We start from the raw sequence: 16,670 nt of genomic DNA, 5'->3' as shown, positions 1-16,670 counted from the left end.
AGTATTCAAATCCGGGTTCTGCCACTTCATAGCTGGATGATACCCCCACCTTCGCCCCCAGCCTCAATTTCCTCATTTGACTTGCTATAATAATCTCCACCTCACAGAGTCGTTTTGAATATTAAAGATGATCCATTTAAAGTGCCTGGGACAGTGTACCAGTGGTACCAGTGGCACCAGTACATGGCACACGAAGAAGGTACTCCACAAATGTGGCTTCCTTTCCCCCCAGGTAGACTGCAGAAATATAAGCTGAATTGCTGCTAAGTAATTCATTTAGCATCTTTTAAAATTCATAAGCTGTCACTCATCTGAATGTTACTTATTTTTGCAAACTCCGCTACAAACACAGCCAAGAACTTGAAAGTAAACAGAAGAAGCCACTGTGGATGTTCCGGAATGTATTCCTCAAACTCAGAGCACGTGTGCTCATTCTTTAAACATCATTCTGGCAAGTTGACTATCAGATATCCCAACAGCAGAAATGAATTTAGGAACGAAGTACTGTCCCAGTGGCTGATAAGCACATGAAAGGGTATGCAACATCATTAAGGAAATTAAAGCATTGTGGCCATCACACAGCCACCAGAATGGTTAAAATGAAAAAGACTCATCACACTCATTGTTGGTAAAGATGCAGAGCAATTGGGTGTTCATGCATACTGATGGGAATGTAAAATGGTACAACCACTTTAGAAAATGAGTTGGAAATATCTGTTAGAATTAAACGTATGTATGCCCCATAACCTAGCAACTCCGAATCCACAGCTGAAGTGAGTATTTACATCTGCCAAAAAAACAGATCCAGGAGTGTTCAAAGCAGCAGCATTGGGCCAGGGGTGGTGGCACACGCCTGTAATCCCAGCACTTTGGGAGGCCAAGGCTGGAGGATCGCTCAAGTCTAGGAGTTCAAGGCTGTGGTGGGCTATGATTACACCACTGCACTCCAGCTTGGGCAACAGAGTGAGACCCTGTGTCTAAAAGTAATAATAAACAAAGTAGCAGCATTTTTCATAATAGCCAAAAAGTAGACACAATCCAAGAATCTTTTTTTTTTTTTTTTGAGACAGAGTTTCTCTCTTATTGCCCAGGCTGGAGTGCAAGGGTACAATCTCAGCTCACCGCAACCTCTGCCTCCCGGGTTCAAGCGATTCTCCTGCCTCAGCCTCCCAAGTAGCTGGGATTATAGGCATGTGCCACCATGCCTGGCTGATTTTGAATTTTTAGTAGAGATGGTGTTTCTCCACGTTGGTCAGGCTGGTCTCGATCTCCGAACCTCAGGTGATCTGCCCGCCTTGGCCTCCCAAAGTGCTGGGATTACAGGCATGAGCCACCACACCCAACCTAAGACTCCATTAAAAAAATGACTGGATTCACAAATTGTGACAGTAAGGAATGCTACAACAGCAACACCACAGTAAAAGGGCAACCTAGTGCGGCCCTCAGTAATTTAGCTGGATCTCCCAGATACCACGTTCAGCAGAAGACACAGACGCCAGACACAAAGGAGTTCCTTCTGTGTTTTCCAATCAGGCAGAGAATAGGCAAAACTCCTCTGTGGTCAAAGGAGTCAGAACGGAGTTTACCTCGAGGGAAGGGGACACCGTGTGGGGCATGAGGGAGCTGGCTGGGGGCCGCCCATGTTCATTATCTGAATCCGGGCGGTGGTTGGGTTGTATTCAGCACAGAATTTCACAGCTCTGCACCATGACCAGTGTATCCCACGTATGTGAGTGCCACATTAATCACAAAAATAAAATAGGAACAATGGGGAGGAAGAGAACAGGAGCAACAATGTGCCCACCTTTTTAGTCAGATCCTCAAAGGGTCTTGCGTACCCCAGTGGTCCCTATGAACAGTATCATGGAATTAATGGGGAAATTTGCACTAACCAGTGGGACACTGGGCTCAGGGCTTTACACACATTATCTCATACAATCCTCCCAACCACCCTGGGAGGTAAGTGCTAGCCTCATTTCCGTTTTACTGACTGGGAATTTGAGGCTCAGAGATGCTAAGCAATGTCCCCAAGGTCACAGAGCAAAGTAAATGGCCACACCAAGATTCTGATCATGGTCTCTTTGGGTCCAAATCCCATGGTCTTAACCATATCTGACATGACCTTCAAGTAAGAGTTGGGACCTAAAATTAGAAAGGCAGGGTAGTATATGATATATATTACCAAGATTTAATTTTTCTGTGAAGAGCAATACATTACAGAAAATTTGAAGAATACACGAAAAAGAATCTCTACGCTCCTCTTCCCCCAACTAGAATAAATTGTGGAAGATTTCTTTCTACAAAGAAATAAATGCTGACATTCGGGGGTAAATGTCAGTAGCCTGGTAAATTTCCCTCCATTTCTTGACAGTACCAGATGCTGTGTTGCATTATTTTTGGGAGATTTAAGCCAACTTGGAAGCCACAAGGCATTCAGGGAGAATGTGACAGCCTTGAATGTGCAGTAATTGCAGCTTTCTGTTGTTGACTTCCAAACAGTTACTAAAGTTAACCCAGAGCAAAGTCTCCTTGAAGGCAGTATTTTAAACGGAAACATTTGGTGCTGGGAGTGGCAACATCGGTTATATTGAGACAGAACCATGAGATTATCAAGTTTTGACGCCATAAAGGGTCTTGATTCCTGGAAAAAGAGACATTCAATACAAGGCTTGTTTTTAAGAGGTGAAAACTTAGGTCTCTACAGGGGAAGGAAGCCACCAAATCAAACTTGGCAGTGGGGCCATCTAAGCACAGCTTAGCTGCTTAGAGCACACCGCTTGGGAGGAGGCAGCTCTGGCTTTGAATCCTCCCACCATTTACCAAATGGGGGTTCTGAACAAGTCTCTCAACCTCTTGGAAGCCTCAGCTCTCTCATCCATAAAATAAGCATAGGAAGGACTTTCCTTTTGGTAGAATCTGAGGATGAAATGAAATGGTAAACGTTGTATGGCACATAATAAACATTCAATAAAATTATCATTTTTTTTTTTTGAGATGGGGTCTCGCTCTATCACCCAGGCTGGAGTGCAGTGATGTGATCCCAGCTCACTGCAGCCTCTGCCTCCTGGACTCAGGTGGTCCCCCAACCTCAGCCTCCCAAGTAGCTGGAACCACAGGTGTGCACCACACGCCTGGCTAATTTTTTGTGTCTTCGGTAGAGATGGGGTTTCACCATGTTGCTTAGGCTGGTCTCGAACTCCTGAGCTCAAGCGATCCACCCACCTTGGCCTCCCAAACTGCTGGGATTACAGGCATGAGTCACCACACCCAGCTATAAAATTATTTTTTATCACACAAGTAATGCATTTACTGTAGAAAACCTGGAAAATATCATATTTTAAAACAAATAATTAAGCAGGTTTTCTTTAAATCATTGAGTAAGCCTTAGTTTATGTGTTATTCATATGTGTCTATAGATCTATTCGTATTTTCGTTCTGTATCTCAATTTACAAGGGTAACTCCGTTTTGCAATTAGCTGAATTACATTGAGATTGGAGTTTTAGTGCCGCAGTTTAAACAGCGACCATCTGGTTGTCCTTCGAAATTCCGTGTCTTCAAAAGCCTAGTGAGTCATGGGTGTGAATGAACACAGACAAACCCCGTCAGCCGTGTCTTATGACTTTTTTATTTATCACTGCATTCTCAGCTGCCGCTGCCCAAACTGGACCTTTAGAAATATCCCAGGCATTCTGAAGGAGTTTAGGGTATAAACTGTTAGCCAGTGCAGACTGGCAAAAGCTCTGTATGTTACATGTTGCCTTTAAGAACAACGGAGACAAACCCTCCAGTTTATTTTTAAGCAGCTCTCCTCTACGAGTGTAACAAATTAATAATTGAGAAATTATTTCAATCTGTACTTAGAGATTGCGAGACAATATTCACTCATCTTGAGGGCTGACTCAGAACCCAAGGCAGCCAGGGCTAACGTCAAGAAACTCCAAGGAATAAGAAACTAAACTGGCCAGGCGTGGGGGCCCACACCTGTCATCCCAGCACTTTGGGAGGCCAAGGCGAGCGGATCGCTTGACTCCAGGAGTTTGAGACCAGCCTGGGCAATGTGGCGAAACCTCTACAAAAAATACAAAAGTTAGCCGAGCATGGTGACATGTGCCTGTAGTCCCAGCTATTCGGGAGGCTGAGGTGGAAGGATCGCTTGAGCACGGGAGGCAGCGGTTGCAGTGAGCCAAGATTGTGCCGCTGCACTTCTTGGGTAACAGAGCAAGACCCTGTCTCAAAAAAACAAAAGAAAAACAGAAAACTTCACTTCCCCTTTCTTCATGTTTGATGAGGTGTTGTTTTTTGCTGTTGTGGTTGTTTTTACCAAACATTAAAAACATGAAGAAAGGGGGTGGGAATTAACATCCCATGAGTTTCAACCAGAATTCTTTCTAACAGGAAGCCCCTTGGTCCACTAAAAAGACAATGTGAATGTTTTCAACCACTGACTGTGATGACAAATACATTTATCTACAAAAAAGCTACATTTTTAGAAAAGATCATTGATCTCACTTTGTCATTTTTTTACCCCATAAATGTCTCCTAAATCTGTCTGTCCGCTTTTGTCTGTTCTCACTGCCACTGGGTCATCCGATCTATCTCCAACCTGCTCCATACTCATCTTTCCAGAACACCCTCCTGATGCTGCGTGGCCCAGCTGAAATTGGGTTCAACTCTGAAGTCTTCAACAGGGCCGGTCAGGCACAGTGGCTCACACCTGTAATCCCAGCACTTTGGGAGGCCAAAGTGGGCAGATCACCTGAGGTCAAAAGTTTGAGACCAGCCTGGCCAGCATAGTGAAACCATGACTCTACTAAAAATAGAAAAATTAGCTGGGCATGATGGCAGATGCCTGTAATCCCAGCTACTCTGGAGGCTGAAGCAAGAGGATGGCTTGAACCTGGGAGGTGGAGGTTGCAGTGAGCCAAGATTGTGCCACTGCATGAGAGAGAGAGAGAGAGAGAAAGAGGGAAGGAGGGAAGGAAGGAAGGAAGAGGTGGGAAGGAAGGAGGGAGGGAGGGGGAGAGAGAAAGAGAAAGCAAACAAGCACATGACTACACAAAACCTTGTACATGAATATTCATAGCAGCATTATTCATAATAGCCAAAAAATGGAAACAACTCAGATGAGACATGATACATCCATACAATGGAATATTACTCAGCTATGCTACAGACTGAGTTATGTCCCTCAAAATTCAAATGATGAAACTTTAACTCCCACCATCTAACTGTATTGGAGATGGGACCTTTAAGGAGGTGATTAAGGTTAGTGGTAGACACCTGATCCTGTAGAAGGGGTACCCTTATAAGAAGAGGAAGAAGCACCGGAGATCCCCCTCTCCCTTGTGATGACCCAGCAAGGAGGTGGCTGCAAGCCAGGAAGAGAGCCCTCACTAGAATCTGACCATGCTGGCTCCTTGATCTCAGACTTAGTCTCCAGAACTGTAAGAGAACAAATGTCTGTTGTTTAAACTGTCAAGCCTGTGGTATTTTGTTATGGTGGCCTGAGCTGACTAATACAAGCCATAAAAAGGAGTAAAGTGCTGACACATGCTGCAACGTGGATAAACTGCATGCGTTGTGCTAACTGAAAGAAGTCAGTCACAAAGGGTTACATATTGAATGATTCCATTTATATGAAATGTCCAGACCAGGCAAATCCATGAAGAGACAGGGTAGATTAGTGGTTGTCTGGCACTGGGAGGAATGGAAGTCTTGGGAGGTAATGGCTAAAGGGTGTAGGGTTTCTTCTGGGCGTGATGAAAATGCGCTAAAATTCATTTAGTGATGGTTGCAAATTCGGTGACATCCGTAGTATCTGTGATATACTAAAAGCTATTGAGTAGTACACTTTGAATTGCATGATATATGAATTATATCTCAATAAAACTTTAAAAAAGATGACATTTCAGTAATGGTCAGACATTACTAGGTGGTGAGACAGAATTATCTGTTTTTTTGTTTAGTTTTCTACAAAGGGCAAGTATTACTTCTACAATCAGTTAAAAAGAGAGTTTTGTTTTTGGTTTTTTTGAGACAGAGTCTTGCTGTATCGCCCAGGCTGGAGTGCAATGGCACAATCTTGGCTAACTGCAACCACCGCCTCCCAGGTTCAAGTGATTCTCCTGCCTCAGCCTCCTGAGTAGCTGGGACTACAGGTGCGCATCACCATGCCTGGCTCAGGTGAAGTCAAAAGTTGAGTGAAAACTTTTGAGTCTTGAACTTTTGACCTCAGGTGATCCCCTCAGTGGGAAAAACACTGTTTTAAGATGATTCAAAATGATATGGGGCCAGGCATGGTGGTTCACACCTGTAATCCCAGCATTTTAGGATACCGAGGTGGGCGGATCACCTGAGATCAGAAGTTCAAGACCAGCCTGGCCAACGTGGTGAAACCCCATCTACTAAAAATACAAAAACGGGCTGGGCATGGTGGCATGTACCTGTAGTCCCAGCTACTTGGGAGGCTGAGGCAAGAGAATCACTTGAACCCGGGAGGCAAAGGTTGCAGTGAGCCAAGATTGTGCCATTGCATTCCAACCTGGGTGACAAGAACGAAGCTCCATCTCAAAAAAAAAAAAAAAAAATGATATGGCTTACAATGGTAGACACTAATCATTATTGAGCACCTAATGTTTTCAAGGCATTGGGCTAAGCATATTTATTACAAGCATTATCTCATTCGAGAATCAAGCAAGGGGGATACTTTTATTTCTACTGTTCAGGTGAAAGAACTGAAAGCTAGAGGGGTTAAGTAACTTGTTTAAGGTCACATAGCCAGTAAGAATTTGTAGGTGAAATTAGCTAAAATTGTTGTTTTAACATAAACTTGTCTCTCAGTTGGGCTTTCAGGGAGGGTGTTAATTTCATTCCGCAGCTAAAAGATGAGCCATCAGGAAGGTTAAGTGCCTTGCTCAAGGACACACAGCTAGGAAGTTTCCAGCCAGAGTTCCAATGCAGGCCTTGGGACTCCAAGCCTAGGACTCTTTCTACTATTATTAGCTGCTCATCCTGAACAGCTTCAAATGTCACTTTGAAACCTCTTATGTCACAAGTCTCTGGATGCCACGAGAAGAAAATGAGGGCAATTCCAATGCACGTGGCAACAGTAGGGCTCGTGCAAAAGATTCCTTGGTCTCCCCCATCTCCCTCCTACTCAGATCTGGCATAGTAAGGCATTTTTGAAAAGATTTCCTAGCCACCAAAATATTACCAGTGACAGTGAGGTAGGTACCTTTTTTTAGATCTCTTGGTACGATTCTATATTTTTCATAATGAGAATGTATTGCTTTGATATGGGGACAGGTTTTAAATTATTTTTCAAAAGATAATTTAAAAGAGATAATGAGTGTTGAATCTGAAAACTGGCAAGACACTTTAGCTGTTCAGATCCTAAATTTAGATCCTAAGGGTGAACACCACGTGTCAACAGCCTTGGACTGGTGCTCACAGAGAGAAGCAGGGACAATTTGGTGGGCGGGCTAGTTACTCTTTAAGGCAGGCTCACAGGCATAAAGGAGCATGTGCTTCATGCCCTTAGCAATGTAACCAGACGTCCTAATGGACTTCGTAGGAAACTGAACACCAACAGATTTCTCTCGAGCATTTGCACTCCATAAATAACATCTGTGCATTGCAGCCTAATGAGGAGAGAGAGGTAGGGCTCTGGAGCGAAGCTGCTTGGTTCTGCTGCGTTCTTGCTGTGTGGTCCCAGATATATCGTTCTACCTCTTTCTGCCTCAGTTTCTTCATCTATAAAATGGGGACCATATCAGTACCTACTTCAAAGGTGTAAAGATTATTTAATTGAGTTACTACGAGTAAAGTGCTTGGGGAAATGGTTGCCTCACAGTAAGTACACCATGAATGTGAACAAACACACCTTTTTATTATTTTTAGAAATTATGGATAATCGTAAAAGAAAAATAATCACTTGCATTTGTTTTAGGAAAAAAAGGCAAAAATCAATCAACTCATCAATCACCTGCATTACAACCACCCAGAGACAATCACTATTAGTATTTGGGGATTATATTCTAATAGACTTTTTATATGTATGTATATATGTATGTATGTATGTATGTATTATTTTTTGAGACGAAGTCTCATTCCATTGCCCAGGCTGGAGCACAATGGTGGAATCTCAGCTCACTGCAACCTCCGCCTCCCGGGTTCAAGTGATTCTCCTGCCTCAGCCTTCTGAGTAGCTGAGATTACAGGTGCCCGCCACCACACCCAGCTAATTTTTGTATTTTTAGTAGAAACACAGTTTCACCATGTTGCCCAGGCTGATCTTGAACTCCTAACCTCAGGTGATCCACCAGCCTTGGCCTCCCAAAGTGCTGGGATTACAGGCGGTCTTTATCTATTTATATATTATATGTAAGCATATATGTTCCCTTAATTTTGGAGGGGTGGGGAACAGTCCTTCTGTTTGGTTTATTTATTTTTTTTGGAGACAGGGTCTTGCTCTGTCTCCCAGGCTGGAGTGCAGAGGCACAATCATAGCTCACTGCAACCTCAACCTCCTGACCTCTGAAAGATCCTCCTGCTTCAGCCTCCTGAGCAGCTGGGTCTACAAGAATGCACCACCATACCCAGTTATTTATTTTTTATTTTTTAATGGATACAGGGTCTCAATGTTGTCCAGGCTAGTCTCGAACTCTTCAAGTGATCCTCCCACCTTGGCCTCCCAAAGTACTGGCATTGCAGGAGTGAACCACTATGTCCAGTCTCAGTTCTGTTTACTTGCCCATAGAGTGTTTGGCAAGCTGGTTGATCTGGGAAGGAGGTTATGTAACACAGATCCATTCATCCAACCAACAAGTATTCCTTGACTGTCTACCATGTGCTGGGCACTGTTCTGGATGCTGAGCAGAGAGCAATGAACAAAACAGGCGTGAAAAAATAAGTCTCTGCTGTCGGAGAACTTACATTCTAGTGCAGTCGCACAGACGATAAACAAAATAAATCATTAAAATCCTGGGTGATTGGCCGGGTGCAGTGGCTCGCTGTAAGCCCAGAATTTTAGGAGGCCCATGTGGGTGGATCACTTGAGGTCAGGAGTATGAGACCAGCCTGGCCAAGATGGTGAAACCCTATCTCTACTAAAAAAAATACAAAAAATAGCCGAGCATGGTGGGGGCAATCCTGTAATCCCAGCTACTCTGGAGGCTGAGGCAGGAGAGGAGAATTGCTTGAACCCAAAAGGCAGAGGTTGTAGTGAGCCAAGATCCTGTCACCGCATTCCAACCTAGGCAACAGAGTGAGACTCTGTCACAAAAAAAAAAAAAAAAAAAAAAAAATCCTGGTGACACAAAAGAATGACACACTTAAAAATTATTAATCAGTGTCTAAATTAAATGTATCTGCCGGGCGGCTCATGCCTATAATGCCAGCACTTTGGGAGGCCAAGATGGGTGGATCATGAGGTCAGGAAATCAAGACCAACCTGGCCAACATGGTGAAACCCCATCTCTACTAAAAATACAAAAATTAGCTGTAGTCCCAGCTGTTTGGGAGGCTGAGGCAGGAGAATCTCTTGAATCCGGGAGGCGGAGGTTGCAGTGAGCCAAGATTGCACCACTGCATGCATTCCAGGCTGGTGACAAAGCAAGACTCCATCTCAAAAAAAAAATAGTATCACGTAGTCAAAGACAATCTGTAAAGGAACTCACAAAGTTAATTCTACAACCTAACAGATACTCCATATGCAACCTCAGGTGACAGGGACCACAGCCCAGCCATCCTGGAGTCGACTTCATCCCAGATCCCTCATCACAGTGTAGGCTGGAGGACAAACGTGGCTGGTTTCTCTATTTCCCCAAGGCTGTAAAGAAGAGGTGGTGCCAACACCAAGTTCTTGATCTATCCCCACCAGAAGTGGCATGTTGTGACAGAGGTTTAGCGGTGGTCAGTTCCTTTTGAATTACCCTGTGAAGTGATGACAAGCAGTTCAGAAGGGTGGGAAGCCAGGGTGGTCAGGCAGGACTCGCTGAGAAGGTGACCGTAGCAGGGGCTAATGGAGGCAAGGGGGACAGCCATGGATATCTGGGGTCTGGACCTTCATTTTTACTTCTTTGTAATAGCTTTATTGAGATAGAATTCACATACCGTACAATTCACCCATTTAGAGTATACAATTCAAGGCTGGGTGTAGTGGCTCACACCTGTAATCCCAGTGCTTTGAGAGGCCAAAGAATGAAGATTGTTTGAACTCAGGAGTTCAAGACCAGCCTGGGCAACATAGTGAAATCCTATCTCTACAAAAAAATTTAAAAATTAGCCAGGCATGGTGGTGCACACCTATAGTTCCAGCTACTTGGGAGACTGAGGTGGGAGGATCGCTTGAGCCTAGGAATTCAAGGCTGCAGTGAGCTATGATCACACCACTGCACTGTAGCCTAGGAGGACAGAGAAAGGCATTACCTCCAATAATAATAATAAAGTATACAATTCAATGGCTTTTAGTAAAGTCAGAGTTGTGCAACTATGAGCATGTTCAATTTCACATTTTGTCACCCCAAAAAGAAGCCCTCTACTCTTTAGCTGTCACCTGTCATTTTCCTAGGCCCCCGGAGCCCTAAGGCACCTACTAATCTACTCTCTATAGATTTGCCTATTTGGAGCATTTCACATCAATGAAATCATATAATAGGTGGCCTTTGATGCCTGGCTTCTTTCGCTTAACATCATGCTTTCCAGGTTCATTCACGTTGTGGCAGGTATCAGTCCTTCATTCCTTTCTACGGTGTGGCCTTCATTTTTGCATTGAAATCTTGTTGCCCTTTTAGGAAGCATAAATTCCAGACCTCTCTCTCAGTCTACCTGTCCATGGTCTGACTGAAGGGAAACTTGTGAGAACAGCAAACCAGTATGATGTTAGGAAAGTTCTAAATTTTCTCAGTTCTGGCCGGGCACGGTGGCTCATGCCTGTAATCCCAGCACTTTGGGAGGCCAGGGAGGGTGGATCACTTGTGGTTGGGAGTTCTAGACCAGCCTGACCAACATGGTAAAACCCCAACTCTACTAAAAATACAAAAATTAGCCGGACATGGTCACCTGCGCCTGTAATCCCAGCTACCGGGAGGCTGAGACAGGAGGATCGCTTAAACCTGGGAGGTGTTCTGATGAAGGTGGAAAAAAACAACAAAAAAAGAAAATTAAAAAAATAAACCTGGGAGGTGGAGGTTGCAGTGAGCCGAGATGGCGCCATTGCACTCCAGCCTGGGTGGCAGAGCAAGACCCTGTATCCAAATAAAATAAGTAAATAAATAAAATTTCTCAGTTCTGCCACTTCAAAGCTGTGTGACCAAAGGTGAATGATTTAACCTCTGAGACACAGTTTCCTCCCCTAAAAGATAGAGGCGATAATAGTTTCTTCTTCTTCTTCTTCTTTTTTTTTTGTTATGTAGTCTTATTCTATGGCCCAGGCTGGAGTGCAGTGGTGTTATCTCATCTCACTGCAACTTCTGCCTCTGCCTCCTGGGTTTGAACAATTCTGCCACCTCAGCCTCCCGAATAGCTGGGATTACAGGTGCCCTCCACCATGCCCAGCTAATTTTTGTATTTTTAGTAGAGACAGGGTTTTACCATGTTGACCAGGCTGGTCTTAAACTCCTAACCTCAAGTGATCTGCCTGCCTCAGCCTCTCAAAGTGCTGGGGGATTACAGACACAAACCACCACACCCAGCTGAGCAATAATAGTTTCTACTCATTCTGTTTGTTGTGAAGATTAGAAATAATATATGCAAAGTGCCCGGCATGTAGTTGGCACTCAGTAAATCAGAGCCGCCGTGAGGATCGTGCAGACACCCAACGTCTGGCAGCCACCGGTAGGCAATGCTGTCCCGTAGACCGGGCCACAACTTGACAAGACAGGCACAATTTCCCATTGCCCTACTGGTTAGTTCCAACTTGCCTTCAGAAAGAGTCATTCTGGGTGTGACAGACCCAAATGTAGTGACAGGAGGAGCCCTCCTTCCAAAATATATGCTTCCTACCTTCTCAAATATGTGATTAAACATTACAAAAATCTCCTTTAAACCTCCCTAAAGGTTGTAGATGTGTGGCGTTGCCTCTGAGGCCTCTGTTCTGCTCCATTGGTCTATATCTCTGTTTTGGTACCAGTACCATGCTGTTTTGATTACTGTAGACTTGTAGTATAGTTGAAGTCTGGTAGTGTGATGCCTCCAGCATTGTTCTTTTTGCTTAGAATTGACTTGGCTATGTCAATTCTCCCTACTCTTTTCTCCAAAACTTTCCCAAATCGTCAAATACCGAATTCGGGCCTCCCTTCTTCTTCTGCCTCAGCCTCTAAACTTCCAGATTTACTCCCCGCCTCTCCCAAGTGATCCCACCTTGCTTTCCCCAACCAAAAGCCCAGTAGTGGGCAGAATGTTCGCCGTCTATTGTTCTTGCCTTCAATGTTGAGACCAAACTCCCAAACCCGGCAACAGCCACCCAAACAACGGCAACAGGGTTTCAAGCTTTAGAGTCGCCCAGGCAGCAGGCCTCTTGCCTGGGAGGCAGGAGATTCTACAGCAAACATCTATGGGATGTTCTGTTTTGTTGTTACAGAGATTTCCTGATCCAACCATTCAGTTTTTCAAAGCAGAAAGCAAGGTCCACGTAGCTGGTAAATTGCAGAGTCGAACAGGAACTCAGATCCCCTGAATTTTAGACCAAATGAAACTGCATTAGTGAGAAGCGCCTTGCAAAGGAAGATTTTGAATCCAAAGCTATTACTGGGATCTTGTAGCTAATCCATAGTATTAGGGCTTTGCTGATGTGGTTACAACACATTCTCTACTAAGAATAAACCCATGTAATCACTTTCCCTGGCCTCTAGCCTGACACAGCTTATAAACTTCCCCCAGGAGATTCTAATCTGCAGCCAGCATTGAGAACCACTGCTGTATATAAATTACCTGGGATAAAAACTTTATTTTTGCTGACAGCTTTAAAAATATTACTAAAACCAGCCACCAGTTACTGACCATTCACTTTGTGCCAGAGATCTGTTTAATTCCATACACGGGTATTTCATTTAATCCTCACAGTAGCCCTTTGTGACAGATCCTAATTGTCCCCACATAACAGAGGGGAAAACAGCCTGGAGAGGATTAACAACTTGCTCAGGCACCACACTGATGGTAAAAGGCAGGAGCTTGGTTCCAAAGCCAATGTTTTTATTTTTATTTTTGAGACAGGGTCTCTCTCTTGCTGAGGCTGGAGTGCAGTGGTGTGATCGTGGCTTTCTGCAGCCTTGACCTCCCAGGACCAAGAGATCCTCCTGCCTCAGCCTCCTGAGTAGCTGGGACCACATGCACACACTACCACACCCAGCTAGTTCTCATATTTGTTGTAGAGATAGAGTCTCTCTATGAACTCCTGAGCTCTGAAGTGATCCTCCCATCTTGGTCTCCCAAAGTGCTGGTATTATAGGCATGAGCCACTGCACCCGGCTGCCAATATTCTTATATATATAGTGTTTTAGGTTTGGGGGTACATGTGAAGAACATGCAAGATTGTTGCATAGGTACACACATGGCAATGTGGTTTGCTGCCTTCCTCCTCATCACCTATATCTGGCACTTCTCCCCATGTTATCCCTCCCAACTCCCCACCCCCCACTGTCCCTCCCTTAGTTCCCCCCGACAGACCCCAGTGTGTGATGCTCCCCTCCCTGTGTCCATGTGTTCTCATTGTTCAACACCCACCTATGAGTGAGAACATGTAGTGTTTGATGTTCTGTTCTTGTGTCAGTTTGCTGAGAATGATGGTTTCCAAATTCATCCATGTTCCTATAAAGGACACAAATTCATCGTTTTTTATGGCTGCATAGTATTCCATGGTGTATATGTGCCACATTTTCCCTGTCCAGTCTATCATCGATGGGCATTTGGGTTGGTTCCAGGTCTTTTCTATTGTAAACAGTGCTGCAATGAACGTTTGTGTGCATGTGTCCTTATAATAGAATGATTTGTAATCCTTTGGATATATACCCAGTAATGGGATTGCTAGGTCAAATGGAATTTCTATTTCTAGGTCCTTGAGGAATTGCCACACTGTCTTCCACAATGGTTAAACTAGCTTACACTCCCACCAACAGTGTAAAGCTGTTCCTGTTTCTCCACATCCTCTCCAGCATCTGTTGTCTCCAGATTTTTTAATGATCGCCATTCTAACTGGCGTGAGATGGTATCTCAATGTAGTTTTGATTTGCATTTCTCTAATGACCAGTGATGATGAGCATTTTTTCATGTTTCTTGGCCTCATGTATGTCTTCTTTTGTAAAGTGTCTGTTCATATCCTTCTCCCACTTTTGAATGGGTTTGTTTGTTTTTTTCTTGTAAATCTGTTTTAGTTCTTTGTAGATTCTGGATATCAGCCCTTTGTCAGATGGGTAGGCTGTAAAAATTTTTTTCCCATTTTGTTGGTTGCCGATTCACTCTAATTATTGTTTCTTTTGCTGTACAGAAGCTGTGGAGTTTGATTAGGTCCCATTTGTCTATTTTGGCTTTTGTTGCCAATGCTTTTGGTGTTTTGGTCATGAAGTCCTTGCCTATGTCTATGTCCTGAATGGTTTTGCCTAGGTTTTCTCTAGGGTTTTTATGGTGTCAGGTCTTATGTTTAAGTCTTTAAGCCATCTGGAGTTAATTTTAGTGTAAAGTGTCAGGAAGGGGTCCAGTTTCTGCTTTCTGTACATGGCTAGCCAGTTTTCCCAACACCATTTATTAAACAGGAAATCCTTTCCCCATTGCTTGTTTTTGTGAGGTTTGTCAAAGATCAGATGGTTGTAGATGTGTGGCGTTGCCTCTGAGGCCTCTGTTCTGCTCCATTGGTCTATATCTCTGTTTTGGTACCAGTACCATGCTGTTTTGATTACTGTAGACTTGTAGTATAGTTGAAGTCTGGTAGTGTGATGCCTCCAGCATTGTTCTTTTTGCTTAGAATTGACTTGGCTATGTGGGCTCTCTTTTGGTTCCATATGAAGTTTAAGGCGGTTTTTTCTAGTTCTGTGAAGAAAGTCTTTGGTAGCTTGATGGGGATAGTGTTGAATCTATGCTAAAAACTCTGAATAAACTAGGTATTGATGGGATGTATCTCAAAATAATAAAAGCTATTTACAACAAACCCACAGCCAATATCATACTGGATGGGTAAAACTGGAAGCATTCCCTTTGAAATCTGGCACTAGACAAGGATGCCCTCTCTCACCACTCCTATTTAATATAGTATTGGAAGTTCCAGCCAGAGCAATCAGGCAAGAAAAAGAAATAAAGGGTATTCAATTAGGAAAGGAGGAAGTCAAATTGTCTCTATTTGCAGACAACATGATTGTACATTTAGAAGACCCCATTGTCTCAGCCCAAAATCTCCTGAAACTGATAAGCAACTTCAGCAAAGTCTCAGGATACAAAATCGATGTGCAAAAATCACAAGCATTCCTATACACCAATAACAGACTTAAAGAGAGCCAAATCAAGAACGAACTGCCACTCACAATTGCTACAAAGAGAATAAAATACCTAAGAATACAACTAACAAAGAATGTAAAGGACCTCTTCAAAGAGAACTACAATCCACTGCTCAACGAAATAAGAGAGGACACAAACAGATGGAGAAACATTCCATGTTCATGGTTAGGAAGAATCAATATCATGAAAATGGCCATACTGCCCAAAGTAATTTACAGATTCAACGCTATCTCCATCAAGCTACCAATATTCTTAACAATATATATTATCCATATGTTGAATGCTTTGCTAAGCTAATAATAATTACCATTTACTGATCACTTGTTATGACCAGGCACTATTCTAGTTCATTTAATCCTCACAAAAACTCTATGGCGTGGTTACTAGTATTAGTATTGCCATTGTATTGCCAGACAAACTGAGTCACAGAGAGGTTAAGCAACCTGCTTGAGGTTCTACAGTGAGAATGAGAAACTTAGCCCAATCCGGTCATGAGCCATCTAGGGGTTTGTAGATTTATCTATATCCTTCAAAAGCATTCTGCATCTACATAACTATTAATACAAAGAAGAACGGTAAACAATTGGATGAAGAGATGCAGCTCATGAAGTTGGAAGTGGTCATTCGCATAAACTTAAATATAGGATCTTGAACTTTTAGGGCAAACCATTAAGAAAGGAAATCATCTTTTATTTTTTAATCTCAGAACAGTAGGGATCTTCAGGCATTTCGGTAGAAGGCTTGTGTCCTGTCATAGCTGTGCAGACTTTTGCAAATTTTAAATGAAAAGATATGCGTAAAAGTTGACATCAACCAAACATCCCCAGCCACTGGTGAGTCTTAAAAATAGAATCGATGAAAGCCGTTCCAAGGCATGAAGTCACTAGATGTCTCTTAATCAAATTATTTCTTTTGCAGGTTATAATGGAAAAGGAACTAAGTTTTGAGGAACCATGAAAGAAAAAAATAAAAATGACACCTTAGATTTACAGATCTATTTCTTCTCAAGGAGCCATGGTACTATCAAAACAATGAGCTCATTTAGAATTATTACTGAGGCATAAGTTTCTCATTTTACAAGTGGAGAAAAGGTAGCACAAAGATGACAGCACCCATCAAAAGTCCCACAGACTTTTGTATAAATTAATTTAACATTTTTGGATGACAATATGGTGATCACTGTCTA

At 43.2% G+C, this 16,670-nt stretch overlaps 1 protein-coding gene across 2 annotated transcripts in view; it reads right to left on the bottom strand.

Moving 5' to 3' along the window:
* IQCK (IQ motif containing K) overlaps positions 1–16,670 on the bottom strand; it is a 145,129-nt gene that overhangs the window by 7,780 nt on the left and 120,679 nt on the right. The window contains exon 9 of one of the 2 annotated variants that reach the window (XM_064362552.1): positions 9,916–9,934. The exons of the other annotated variant lie outside the window; for it this stretch is intronic. Within the exon in view, the coding sequence (XP_064218622.1) occupies positions 9,930–9,934 (5 nt within the window). The 3' untranslated portion in view covers positions 9,916–9,929. Of the gene's footprint in view, positions 1–9,915; positions 9,935–16,670 lie in introns of those variants that run through there. 2 annotated transcript variants of the gene reach the window in all.

The sequence above is a fragment of the Aotus nancymaae genome, unplaced genomic scaffold, assembly GCF_030222135.1.
Source record: "Aotus nancymaae isolate 86718 unplaced genomic scaffold, 86718_ANA_hifiasm-v0.15.2.pri h1tg000049l, whole genome shotgun sequence".
Classification (NCBI taxonomy): Eukaryota; Metazoa; Chordata; class Mammalia; order Primates; family Aotidae; genus Aotus; species Aotus nancymaae.
Note: the sequence above shows the minus strand (reverse complement) of the source record. Positions and strands in the feature narration are given on the sequence as shown.